The 14,403-nt window shown below is 35.0% G+C and overlaps 1 protein-coding gene across 11 annotated transcripts in view; it reads left to right on the top strand.

The window, feature by feature from the left end:
- Window positions 1–14,403, top strand: part of ERC1 (ELKS/RAB6-interacting/CAST family member 1) — a 517,187-nt gene that overhangs the window by 123,183 nt on the left and 379,601 nt on the right. For 4 of the 11 annotated variants that reach the window (XM_032593893.1, XM_030321381.2, XM_030321379.2 and 1 more), the window contains exons 6-7: window positions 223–306; window positions 4,066–4,233. In XM_032593893.1, coding sequence (XP_032449784.1) covers window positions 223–306; window positions 4,066–4,233 — 252 coding nt within the window. Of the gene's footprint in view, window positions 1–222; window positions 316–4,065; window positions 4,234–14,403 lie in introns of all 11 variants that reach the window. The other 7 variants (XM_030321384.1, XM_030321382.1, XM_030321388.1 and 4 more) reach the window with 2 other exon arrangements.

Below are 14,403 nucleotides of genomic sequence, written 5' to 3'. Positions count from 1 at the left end.
TAATTTCTGCTTTCCATTTGCTGATGGGCACATTTGAGTCCATTTAAAAAAATCCTGTGAATGAAAATAGAGAATCATCTAGGGTGCTTTGAAGAGGGAATTAAGGGAACAGATTTGATTGTGTTATTTAAATTATTGTCATTTCCAGTTACTGCTCTGGCTGAAAAGCAGATAATACCTAAATTGACACATAAGTGAAAAAGAATAACAATGTCGTGACAGGTAGAACAACTGAAGGAGGAGCTAAGTTCGAAAGAGGCTCAAGGGGAGGAGCTGAAAAAGAGAGCGGCTGGTCTTCAGGCTGAGGTCTTTGCCGTAAGATTTACTCTTTGTGAGCAGTGATCCCACAGTGGGACCCTGCTGGCTCTGGCTTCTGGGTGGCTTATACTTTCATTCTCTTTGGTTGGCAGCTTTGCCCAATACTAGCACTAACCAGCCTGCTCTGCTCTTTAACCGACTCATGTTCACCAGTTTGACCCATATGTCACTTTGTGTGCAGTGAGCCTTCACATGTTCTGGAAGCCCTATATCTGGTTCTTTATTGTTGCTTTTGTCACTGTATGGATTGTACTTCAAAATTTGTTTTTTCTTGAGTCCTTTCCTTTTGTAGATACTTGCTGTTTATATGAATGATGATCTCTCTTCTTTGGTATAAGAATATGTAGATGTTCTAGGTTGTAATGTTTATCTGAATTTAAAATTCTTTTTTTTAAAAGTGAGGTATAATTGATATATGTACAACATAATGATTTGAGGTATATCTATCTATCTGACCTCTACAGTAAGTCTAGTTAACATCCTACATAGTACCCATGCATAGTTACAATTTTATTTTCTTCTTGTGATGAGAACTTTTAATATCGACTCTCGTAGAATTTGAAATTCTTGAGTAAAGTGCAATTTAACTTCATATGTATTATCTTTAAGTCACCATTAGGTGATTTTACAACAGATGTTACTTTTTTTAGAACAGATATATAGAAAGTGATTTGCTTATTTAGAGTTATCTAGTAAATTAGAATTAGCATGAAACATACTTTAAGTGTCTAAATCTAGTTTAATCTTCTGTTTAAAGAACTTAAATTCCATTTCAAAATATAATAAAAAAATAATAAAGTAGCTAACATGTAAGCATTTATAACCTACTAAGGTAGGTATATTATCACCCCCAAATTATAGATGAGGAAACTGAGGTAACAGAGTGGTGCTTAGGAAATATAACTAGTGCCTGAAACCAGTATCACACTGTATGTTAACTAAAATTTAAATTAAAAAAAAAAAAAGAAATATAGTTAGTAAGAGGCAGAGTTTGATTTTTATGTAAGCAGTCTGATTGCAGAACCCGTGCTGGTAAGCTCTTCAGTCTACTTACTGCTCTGTGGCTAGGCCATGTGCACATATGTCACACAAATGTCAGGAAAAACTGCTCCTGAAAGTAATTGTGGGGTAAGACAGGAATGCAGCATTATTAAAACAAAACAAAACAAAACAAAACTTGTGCTAATTTGATATTTTTGCTATTTATGGACCACTTTATAAAACAGATAATAAAGTGACATATTTTGTCTAAAAGGGACTAATTTGGTTTTGGTTTACAGTAACTGTATTATCTAGAGGAGTAGTTGATCTATAACTTTACTTTTTTTTTTTTCTTACCTATTATAAATATTTCTTTGTTATACCAAACAACAGGATAAGCACATTCCATACATTATTTTATTTAATGTCTAAATACAGTAACATTAGTTTACTTGCTCCATTTTACTGATTAGGAAAACAAGACTTAGAGAGGTAATTACTCAAAGACACACTTATCCTCAGGTGTGATTGCAAAGCCTTGTGCTCCTAACTTTTATGGAAAATGTGTGCTTCTAAACTCTGCTTTCCATTTAGAATATTTTCTTCCTTTTTCATTCTTTATGGTCAATATAGTAATATTTGAAGATTATTTAAAAATGTAGATGCGGGGGCGCCTGGGTGGCTCAGTTGGTTAAGCGTCCGACTTCAGCTCAGGTCACGATCTCGCAGTCCGTGGGTTTGAGCCCCATGTCGGGCTCTGGGCTGGCAGCTCAGAGCCTGGAGCCTGCTTCCGATTCTGTGTCTCCCTCTCTCTCTGCCCCTCCCCGTTCATGCTCTGTCTCTCTCTGTCTCAAAAATAAATAAACGTTTAAAAAAAAAAATGTAGATGCTGAGGAAACAAGGATTTTATATTTATTTTTAATCACATGATTGGAAGTAGTTGGAAATTTGAGTAATCTTTAAGCCGTAATAGTTCTTTAGCTGAGGAAGTGATAAAATTTTAAACATTTCTCCTAATCAATTCATACCATAAGTGTATTTTTAGTGCAACCTGTATGTTAAGGATAGAAAAATACTAATATGTGTTTTTTGTTAGGAAAGGGATGTCATGAAAGATGCCACAGCATTACAGTATGTGGTAACTCAGGGTACATCTGTATATTACAGGATGAAGATAGCTGCCATTTACAGTTATCTTCCACTGACATTCTTAGTATCCTATAGTAGTTTGCATACAATAAACATAGAAATATTTGTTGAATGAATGAATAATTAATTAAATCTGCAAATAGAATTTTCATGCATATGAGAAAAGGCTTGTCTTATGCTAAGCAAGAAGAGTAAATTAGAAATTAATTTTTAGTGCTCCTTAAAAGTCTAATTTTAATTTATTTTTTATTTTTAAAATATTTTTATTTATTTTTGAGAGAGAGAGACAGAGAGAGAGAGAGACAAAGCATGAGCGGGGGAGGGGCAGAGAGAGAGAAACATAGAATCTGAAGCAGGCCCCAGGCTCTGAGCTGTCAGCACAGAGCTTGACATGGAGCTCAAATTCATGAACTGCAAAATCATGATCTGGGTTGAAGTCAGACGCTTAACTGCCTGAGCCACCCAGGCGTCCCAAAAGTCCAATTTTAATTAAAGTAATATTTATTTCACACTTCCTCATGTGAAATTGTTCTCAAAATTGTCCTTTATACCTCAGATTATTATAGTACAGATTCTGTAGATGTAAAAAAATACAAAGTACTTTTCGTTTCATCAGTAATGCTGAAATAAATTATGGACTTCTTATGGGATTTATACTTCTGGTCATTAATCTGTTAGTGCACAGCTAGCTACCTTGCTAGGCACTAGACAGAATGTAAAAGCAATTCTGATTTTTGTTTATTTGTTGTACATTTACAATAACAGACTATTTAGAAAATTCTTAGATGTAAATGAGATGTTTGAAATAAAAATTTTTTAAAGTTAAGATGAGAAATTTATGGGAGAATGAATGGACACCTCTTGACTTACGGATTTTCTGTCAGATAATTCAGATTCAAATTACACATGTAGATTCTTATGGCTGAGCTTTTATGCATTTAAGTCATATACTTTTATCCATTTAGTTCATACGACGTGTTGTAGATGATAGAACTTTGTTGGTGGAATCTTTTCTTAGGTCAGTATCTCTAACTCCTCAAAATTATGTGATTTCTAAAAGGCACAGGTTTATAATGCCTTAAAACACTAATGGTGGCTTTTTAAGATAAGGATTTTATGTAAACTTTTGTTTGTGAATGAAAAAATAAAAAGTATACTAGCAGCAGCTTTCGAATTTCGCTTTAAATGGCAATGCTAGGAAGTTTTCTTTTTTCCTTCTGTTTTACATCTACACTAATCCTGCTTTATGTTTTAAGAGGTCTGACTTAATAAAATGAAATCTGATCAGCACAATAGTATTCAGGTGCTTCCTGCTATCTCATAGTAGTCTAATTGAATTGGGATTTTTCTCTGTCTATTCTTTTTCTAAGAGATTTTGAAGAATATTTAGGAAACACAATAATTGAAAACTGGGATATCCCTATTTGTTGAAAACCTGGTTGTTTTTTGTGGTGGGTGGTTATCCAAGATTAGGTGATACAAAAAGATACATTGTGTTTTGTCATAAAACTAATGCTATAGTTAGTATTTTGTGACTCAGATCTGTCAAAAAAGATTCAGATCAGAGGTGATTGTTTCATTTCTTTTTTACTTACAATGTTCTGTTTTTTCCTCTAGATTGGTCAGGTGAAGCAGGAGCTGTCCAGAAAGGACACAGAACTACTAGCCCTACAGACAAAGCTAGAAACACTCACAAACCAGTTTTCAGACAGTAAGCAACACATTGAAGTGCTGAAGGAGTCCTTGACTGCTAAAGAACAAAGGGCTGCCATCCTACAGACCGAGGTAAAATGAATTCTGGAATTTTCAGGGAGCCAATTCCTTGGCACCTTTCACGTGCCAATTCCTTGGCACCTTTACCTGTGCTGTTTTTGTTAGATTTGGGAGATATGAATAATGTAATGATTAATTCTTTAGCAGTGTGATCAGTTACTGTAGTAAAAATGTAACTATCTTGTTTCAGTTCTTAGATCTAATAAATTAAATCTGGTGCAGTTTGTGCATGTTTTTAATTCTTTAGACGTTCCCTAAGTTTGTGCTTCTAACATTATGAAATGTAACGATAGTTGTTAAAAAGAAATCTAAATGAGTATTTTGTTCTGACCCATGTGAATTTTCTAGTCGTGAATGACAGTGACCTTGGTTACCCTGTGTTTAGAGTATTAAGTGTTCTTAATTTTTGATATAATGAATAGCTTTATGTAGGCAAACTGCAGAATCTAGAAGTGTTTTAGATCTTGTTTTGAATCATAGATTGTTAGATGATGTGCCTTCATATCCTGTTTGAAAATAAAGTTATTATTTTTAGAGATCTTAGATTATTTAGTTTTTCAGCCCTGATTTTAGGTAGGAATACCCTAAATAATTCCATACAGATGAGAATCTATCATAATTGTAATGATCAAAGAGAAGGAATTGATGATGTTATTTTGATTTACTATCTTAAATATTTTTTTAAAGATATAGTGAAATAGGGAATTTAGGTAGAAATAGGTAAGTAGTTCTGCTTTATAGAAGAAAAGGCATACAATGTGGATTAGTTTTTTTCTTTTCATTTAAAGAACCAGATAGGTAAATAAGGGCATAGTTAGGGAAAAGGGAAAAGAGGAATTAGGAGTAAAAAGAAGGTATAAAAACATAGACCCAGAAGATTGAGAATCTTCAAGTGAGGAGGAATGGGTAAATGGCCAAAACTCTTTCATGTAATATTTTATTTTTGTACAGTTTGGGACTTTGCTGAAAATGAGGGATTTGGATGATATGTTTGTAATTTTCCTTATAACCTATACTGTTTCTGTTTCAGTCATGTCTCATGTTATCATGATAACTTCATTTTCCCTCACAGGGATATTTTGGATAAAATTAGGTTTTGGCTGCAGGGCCATAGTTTGAAATTCAGCTTTACCACTTATTCTCAGGTACATGATCCTGGGTTATTTAACGTCATTGTGCCTCACTTTCCCCACATCTGTAAGATGACAAGAGTAGGAGTGTCTGCCTCATCAGCCTAGTGCCTGGCACGCAATAAAATCTTTGTCTATTCGTTATTGTCATCATTATTGCTATTGTAATAAAATCAGCTAATATATAATCTCTGAAAATATTAAGAGAACACAGTTGGTTTTCTCTTCATTGGCATAAACTTTGTTTAGAAGATATGCTCTTTCATATGTTTATTAAGCTAATTTTATGTTCATCCAGGGAATTACAAATATAAAATTATCTGGAAAATGTTACCTGCAAAATTGCTAATGGCTTTATTAGAATTTTTCACCCCAGTAACTGGTGTGCATGCAGTACTGCATGAGGGTCAGAAGAGGGTGCCAGTGTTTTAGAGGTGAGCCTACGTCCAAGTTTACTACTGTGATAGCATTGGCTGGTGGTGGCAGGTGTGTGAATCAGAGAACCAGGCAGTTGGTTAATGATAATGCAAACATTTAAAAGCTTGTCACAGTCTAATAAATTACTTTTTCCTCTTGGCAGTCCATCCTTTTCTTTGTACCCCTCTCAAATAATGTTCTTATTCGCTAGGTCTCACACAGATGGGCTCGTGATTGATTTCTTGTACCATAGAGACTAAAGACTATTTGTGGTCATTCTTGAATGGTTCTTATATTTGTTTTTAGCCATTATGGAAGAAACTGAGTTTCAGTGATTACCCCTATAAGTTACTAGGACAAATTGCTCAAATATGACTATCTCATCCAAAAGGATGACAGTGTAAAAGCTAATGTCCTTTTGAATCTAGGATGATTATATGAATGTGATATGCCTATTTGTTAGCATGTACTTTTTTTTTCTCAAATTACATTGGTGACATTTGACCAGGGTCACTTTTTCCAAAGCATCTTTCTCATGAGAGCCCAATAAAAGGCAGTTTGAACCAGCTCTTTGAACAAATTCTCATATATTTTCTGTAATTTGCTCTTAACTGATCTAGTTCTCATTTCTTCAGCTGTCTTGGACTTTGATCTAATGCTCACATCACTAAGCATGTGTGAAAAAGAACATGGATCAAGGAGTTTTTAAAAATCCTTAAAGTAAAATGGGGATATGGGAAAAGACCTGATTTTTTTCTTTTCTTTTCTTTTTTTTCCTGTTCATGGTCCAGGGAATGAGGCCCTCTTGTGATGGGCAGTGTACAATATATATAGTATCTCTGGAATTGCTCCTGTTTTATGAACATCTCTTCTAATCTGTTAACCTTCACAGAAGTGGTCTGGATCTAGTAACATAGTGGTTAAAAGCATGGGCTTTGGAGTCAGACCTAAATTTGAAATGCAGCTGTCTGTGTTCATTAGTTATGTGATGTTGGATGAATTACTTTGCCTCTTTAATCCTTTATTTCCTCATCTGTAAATGAGGATAATGATAGTACCAGCTTCCTAAGGTTTTTGTGGCTAGAATAGATGTTTAATTATGTAGCTCTCCTCTGAATTTAGAGGGAATTATTAAATGTCAGTGGATTTCAAATATTTTTAAATATTTGTAAGCACTTTTATTTGATCTCTGTTGTTTTATGTGATCCTCAGATTAATGGTATGGATTAGGTAAGATAAGGATTGTTGTTTTTATTGGTGAGAGTTACATGAAGTTTTAAATTAGCACATTACTTTTGATTGGCACTTGGGGCCACTCTCACTAATACCCTGGGACTTTCAGGAAATTATAATATAATATTTTCAAGAAATTTTCTATTTTATGCCCACTTTCTTGTTTCTAAGTCTTGATGACGTACCATGGACCTTACAATGAATTTATTTTGTTTGAGTTCTCAATGAGCAGAGCTGATTTTATCAGTATGTTATAATAATGGAAGCCTTATTGCCTCAAAGTAGTACAATTTTTTTCTTTTCCAGAACATTTACTTTTAGAATTCTATTTATTTTTTATTTTTTTAATGTTTATTTTGAGAGAGAGAAAGAGAGTATGCCCATACACACAAGCGGGGTAGGGGCAGGGAGAGAGAGAGAGAGAGAATGGGAATGGGAATGGGAATGGGAATGGGAATGGGAATGAATGAATCCCAAGCAGGCTCCATGCTCAGTGCAGAGCTTGATCTCATAAACTCTGAGATCATGACCTGAGCCAAAATCAAGTATCAGATGACACCCAGGCGTCCCTAGAGTTCTGTTTATTATAGGTGAATGGTATCATCCATTTCTTACTGACAGTTTATAGGAAGTGGCTTTTCTTTCAGAGTTGGTCAGAGACTCAGCATCCAGCACAAAGTAAAGAACTGCCCAGGCTCTAGCATGTTTAGGCACTGGAGCTTAGGCATTGTTGTTTGACATGCACCTTCTGCTTGCATTCCCAACCAAGCGCCCCAATATGCTGTGCTCTTCAAACTAGAGTTTTGACTTCCCCAGTATACTTAGAGTTAGTAATACACCCTTAGGGCTAGAGTGCATTTGAGAGATAATCTAGTTAAAAAACATATTTGATAATACCTAACATTAAATGCTTTCTGCGTATCATGCAGGGGTGTATACTTTCTTTCATTTTCTTAGTTAGCATTACAGTAATCTTCTAGCAAATAAGAATTGTCATAATGTTTTATAGGTGGCACACTGAAGCTTGGAGAGATGGAGGTTACATGACTTACTGCCTGGGATTCAGAGTCTGATCAATTGAAACTCCAAAACTTATGTTCTTGATCATAATGCTATAATGCCTCCTTGTGTGGAATCTGAATATATGTGTATATATGAAACAACTCAGAATAAAGGAGGATTTGGCATCATGTGGTGGTTTGGGATATTTTTCAGTGACTGTTTCTCTCCCAGTGTTCTAGGTGGATCATTGTTCCATTACCATTGTGAGCAGTGTTTAGCCAGGTATGAGTCACGGGGTAGTGGTGGGGGCAGGTACTGCAGTATAACATTGGTATGGTATTCAAGCGAGCTTGTGAAGATGGCCTGTCTAGCTTCTGAGTGCCCCTTCTTCCTTCTCATTCCCTCTATACCTGAGTAGAAGATCATTTTAGAGAAAGAGTGTTGGCAGAGTAGAGGTACATATTATTATACCAGAGGCTTTCAGATCTGGGGGGCTCCCTGCCACCACCACCAGTCTCCCAACTCCAGTGGTGAATTAGCACTATTCACAGTGGTGAACGTGTCTTGTTTGTGGAGATGCTAATAATGATAAACTTGAGAAAATGCCAGGAAAACATAAGTGTTAAGTATTGCTGTTAATATACTAGGAGAATAAAAACAGTGTATAAATTTCAAATGTTCAGTATAAAATTTAGTCTATCTAGTGGAGAATAGAAAAGAATGAGGCAGTGAGGATGGGGAGAAACAAGATGGTATGTAGACACCAAAAATGTTGGCCAAAATTGTGTGAATATGGGAAAGGCAATATATGCAATGAGTTAAACGTAGATTAAAATACAGACTTTTGAGGTGCCTGGGTGGCTCAGTCAGTTAAGCATCCAACTCTTGGTTTCAGCTCAGGTCGTGATCTCACAGTTCGTGGGTTCAAGCTCTGCATTGGGCTCTGTGCTGTCAGCGTGGAGCCTGCTTGGTATTCTCTATCTCCCTCCCTATCACTCCCCCACCCCCCTGCCACTTGCACTGTCTCCCTCTCTCTATCAAAATAAATAAATAAACTTAAAGAAATAAATAAACTTAAAAAAATACAGACCTCAATTGGGCTAAAAAATAAGCTACAGAAATATCCTGTCAATAAGAGTTAAGCATAAAACAAAAAAATAGCAGAATTAAAAATAAAAAATAGATAAAATTTGGGGTGCCTGGGTGGCTCAGTTGGTTAAGCGTCCGACTTCGGCTCAGGTCACGATCTCATAGTTTGTGAGTTCGAGCCCCGCGTCGGACTCTGTGCTGACAGCTCGGAGCCTGGAGCCTGTTTCGGATTCTGTGTCTCCCTCTCTCTCTGCCCCTCCCCTGCTCATGCTCTGTCTCTCTCTATCTCAAAAATAAATAAACATTAAAAAAAATAAAAAAAATAGATAAAATTTAAAAAATAAAATAAAAGGTTTATCAAGAAAATATGCCCTCCCACTTATTTTAACATTAATTAAATTATCTTTTAAGGCAAAGAAGTTATAAAGCACAAAGAGCGATGTTATGTACTGATAAAAAGAGCAGATCAAGAAAATAAGATGATTGTGAACATTTATGCATCTAACAACATTGCCTTTAAATGTGTAAAACAACAGTGGTGAGAAATAGATGAAACCAACAGTTGCAGTTGCTCATTAGTACAGATTGCTTTCAGAACTTGATCAAAGAAACAAAAGTAAAAAACAATTCAGAAAATTTCAATAACATTAATAAGCTCAAATAGGTATTCTGTAAAATATTGCACTAACAAATACAGAAAACACTTTTTAAGAACTTCTTGAATAGTCATAAAAATCAAATGTGTTAGGCCACAGAGGATATGTCAAAATTCCCAAGAATTAAAGTCACCTGGACTGTGTTCTTTGAAGCCAATGTAGCAGAATTAGAAATCAGTAATGAAGGGGCATCTGGGTGGCTCAGTCGGTTGAATGTCCGACTTTGGTTCATGTCATGATCTCATGGTTCATGAGGTCAAGCCCACATTGGGCTCTGTGCTGACAGCTCAGAGCCTGGAGTCTGCTTTGGATTCTGTGTCTCCCTCTCTTTGTGCCCCTTGCCTACTCACACACTCTCTCTCAAAAAATAAATTAAAAAAAAATCAGTAATGAAGAATTGCAACATAAAACAAATAAATTTGGAATCTGAAAATGTAGTATTTTTTAGTATAATCGACACATAATATTACATTAAGTTTCAGGTGTACAACTCAGTGATTTGTTTATGTTATGCTGTGTCCACCACAAGTATAGTTACCATCTGTCCCATTATGTTGCTGTTACAATATCATTGTATTCATTATGCTGTGCATTTATTCCTGTGACTTATTTATTCCATATTTAGAAGCTTGTACCTCCCACTCCCCTTCACCCAATTTGCCTAACCCCCCACTCCCCTGCCCTCTGGCAACCATCAGTTTGTCTTCTGTATTTATAGGCCTGATTGTGCTTTTTTTATTTATTCATTTTTTTTGTTTTTAAATGCCACTTAGGAGTGGAATCATATGGTATTTGTCTTTCTCAGTCTGACTTACTTCACTTAGCATAGTATTCTCTAGGCCCATTCATATTGTCTCATATGGCAAGATCTCATCCTTTTTATGGCTGTGTAATATTTCATTGTATACATGTCATGTTTTCCTTATCCATTTGTCTATTGATGGACACTTAGATTACTTCCATATCTGGGCTTTTGGAAATAATGCTGCAGTAAACATAGGGGTGCATGTATCTTTTTGAATTAGTGTTGAAAATATACTACTTAATGACCATGGGTTGAAGGAGACTGGAACAGAAAGCAAAAGAAAATCTGTGGGGTACAACTAATCCTCTAGTATCTAGAGGGAAATGTCTAGTTTTTATGTTTATTGGAAAATAATAAAGAATAAATGCAAATAAGCTAAGTATATAAGTCTGGAAACTAGGAAAAAAATAACAAAACCAAAGAAACAGTAAAATGGAGGGTAACAGATACTAAGTAAGCAATCAGTAGAGGATAAAATAAACTAAGTGTTGTTTTAAAAAGGCTAATCAGATAGGAGTGTCTCTTACAGAATGATAAAGAACTACTAGCACCATACAATTTAAAAATAATAAAAGACATTTATAAGCAATTATATTCTGATAAGCTTATAAAGACAGAACAAAAGAATACTTTCTGGAAAATATGACAAAGTAGGTTCAAGAATTAATAGAAAACATGAACAGTAATCATTATAGAAAATTAAAATGGTATTCAGCCTCAACCCTATCTCCTTCTAAATCCTGTGACTCGGCTTGCCAGGAGAGCTTTATAAAACATTAAAAAATGATCATTTTTTATATTTAATGTTTTCCAAAAAGTAGAAGAAGCAAGAAAGCCCAAGACTCTACAAGAGGATACAAGGAAAAAGAAATTAATTCAGAGATCTGTTGTTATCAATAAGTGGTATGATTTAATACTGTAAGATATCAGTTCTCCCCAAATTAGTATTTACATATTTTTCAATTCCAATGAAAATACTCAGCAGTATTTTTTTAGAAACTCATTTTACTTTGTTTTACATGGACAAGTCACAAAAGATGTATCATTTTACTTGTATGTGGGACCTAGAAAAGTCAGATTCATAAAGATAGAAGGAGAATGGTGGTTGTTATGAGCTGGGGAGAATGGAGAAGGTTTTTTTTTTTTTTTTTTTAAGTGGAACAGTTTTGTTTCGTAAGATGAAGGGAGTTATGGAGATTGGTAATACAGCATTGTGAATGTACTGAACACCATTGACTTATACACTTAAAAATGGTGAAGATGGCAAATTTTATGTTATGTGTATTTTACCACAATTGAAAAATTTTAAAACTTACGTTGACAAATAAAGCTATACTAACATTAAAGTGAAGAAAAAGAGGAAAAGATGGGTAGATCTGCCTTAATAGATTTGAAAATATACCACAGAGCCATAAACCAACCTGAATATTCACCCTGGAATTGTGTAGTACTGGCAAAGGAATGGGCAAATAGACCAGTGGGAAAAAAGAGAGTTTAGACGTGTATATAGATGGGACCATCATAAACTAGTGCAGATTAAAAGAGTGTTAGAAAATTGACATACAGAGAATGAAATTGGCCGCCTATCACATACCAGATAAAACAGTGGACTCCATATTGATTAAAGACCTCAGTGTGAAAGGGAAACCTATAAGCCTAATTAATGAAAATGTATATTAGGTAGGATACATTTAAGATACATTTTAAATGACGCCATCAAATTTAAGTATTTCCATTCAAGAAAGAACTCTACTGGCAAAGTTAACAAATATGTGACTGATTAGAAGATATTTTCACTGCCTCCCAAAATAACAAAGATTGGAATATAGAATAAAAAAACAATGCTTATAAATCAGTAAGAAAAAGAGACTATAGGGTGAGAGAGAGGATTTAAGTAGGCAGTTAACAAACAAGGAAGCCTAAGGGTTAGCAAATAAATATAGCATGGGATCCTCAATTTTGGAGACAATGAAATATATTCCATTGTTCAAATTGGTAAAAATTAGAAATTGAGTTAATATTCAGTGCTTGTAAGGTATATGGCATAGTTGGCTCCCACTGGCTCACAGGAGAACATATATTATAAGGGTGCTCACTGTAGAACAAGGAATTGAAGGCGGCCCCAACGGTTATTTCTAGAGGGGTTGGATAAGTAAAATATAGTGGGTATATACCATGGAATACTATGTAAAAGTCAAAAGCAGTGATCTTAGAAGTAATCATAAGGTCATGGATATATATATATTTAGAAGTAAGAGAATGAGGTATATAGCATTCATATGAGTTAAAAAATATGTATAAAAAATAAGCCTCTATATTTTTAAGTTAATGCATATTCAGTTACATATTAAATATATTAGAATGGCTGCATATTGATGGAGGAATGGATATTGGATGTGGATGGAAAAATAATAAGGCACAATAGAACTTTGCATGGGTCAATGATAGTTTTAAGTGAACTGAAGATTGAGTAATTTATTTCTTTCTCCAAGTTGATGAAAGTGTGAAAACAGTAATTCTGACTGTGTAACTACTGTGAGGTATGTCGGGTATGGTGTATTTACCACATTGATTCTCAGAGTTGTTTGGTTTATCTCTCTGACAGGGCAGATGTCTCTGTTTTTTCTCATCCCTTCCAACACCGAGCGTCTGTCAACAAGGACTCTAAGTACAGTTGTTCTGAAGGGTTATTCTTTTTGGTAACTAAGGGGCTTATATTTTAATGCTGACATGTGGAGAGCAGACATTGGCCCTAAATGGGGTACAGATTTGAAACCGAGTAAATCTAGGAGTTTTGTGAGAAAAAGTGGATTAGAAAAAAATTAATCCTACCAGTATTAATTGACAATATTAGAAACTGACTTACCTGATTTTAGAGTTGGAGGAAAGGTGTCTTCTCATGAGCTTTGAGTTTGAATATGCATAGCTGCTGTCAACATAGATTTCAGCCTAGTCCACACAGATTCCCACAGGTAAGAGCCCTGCTTAGAATGAACTTACTACCCCAAATTAGTTAATCACCTATGGAATTTATTCTGAACCAATATCAGAAGTAAGAACAAATAAGAATGATTAGACCCTTAGGAACGTTGGATAATAGAAAGAGACCATAAATGAAATGATTAAACTAAAGGATGGAGAAGTAAGCATAGGAGCACTCTTTAGAATGGAAGAAAAAAATACAACTTATTGGGCTGTTGTTTCAGGACCATTGAGAGTAAAAGCTGAGCAGTGTAATAAAGGGCAACACTAGCTGTAGTTGTTTAGTGTCTTTTAATCTTGGCTTTGCCAGTTACTTGTTAATGTAAGTTGATACTTTCTGTGCTTCAGTTTCCTCATTTGTGAGAATAGCATTACCTTCTAGAATGTTATGAGAGTTAGTGCATGCACATATAGCACTCAATAAATACTACCTTGTTACATACATGAAGGAAGGATTTAAAACATGAACAAAGGGCAAAACACTGTACATAATACCAGGCAGGTTGTTAAAGAACAAAACAGAGTTTTAGATATGAAATATATAATAATTAGGGGTGCCTGAGTGACCCAGTCAGTTAAGCATCTGACTCTTGATCTCGGCTCAGGCCATGATCTCATGGTTCGTGAGTTCGAGCCCTGTATCATGCTCCATGCTGATGGTGTGGAGCCTGCTTGGGATTCCCTCTCTCTCCTCTCTCTCTCTCCCCCTCCCGTGCACTCTCTCTTTCTTAAATAAATAAATTAATTAAAACTATTAAAAGAAATACATAATAACTAAAGTGGAAGAACAATGTAGTAGTAAACTGCAAAGTAGAGCTGCAGAGACAGTGAATTGGAAAATACATCTGAGGAGATGTTATCTGGAGAG

Source organism: Lynx canadensis, chromosome B4 (assembly GCF_007474595.2).
Source record: "Lynx canadensis isolate LIC74 chromosome B4, mLynCan4.pri.v2, whole genome shotgun sequence".
NCBI classification, from domain to species: Eukaryota; Metazoa; Chordata; class Mammalia; order Carnivora; family Felidae; genus Lynx; species Lynx canadensis.
Note: the sequence above shows the minus strand (reverse complement) of the source record. Positions and strands in the feature narration are given on the sequence as shown.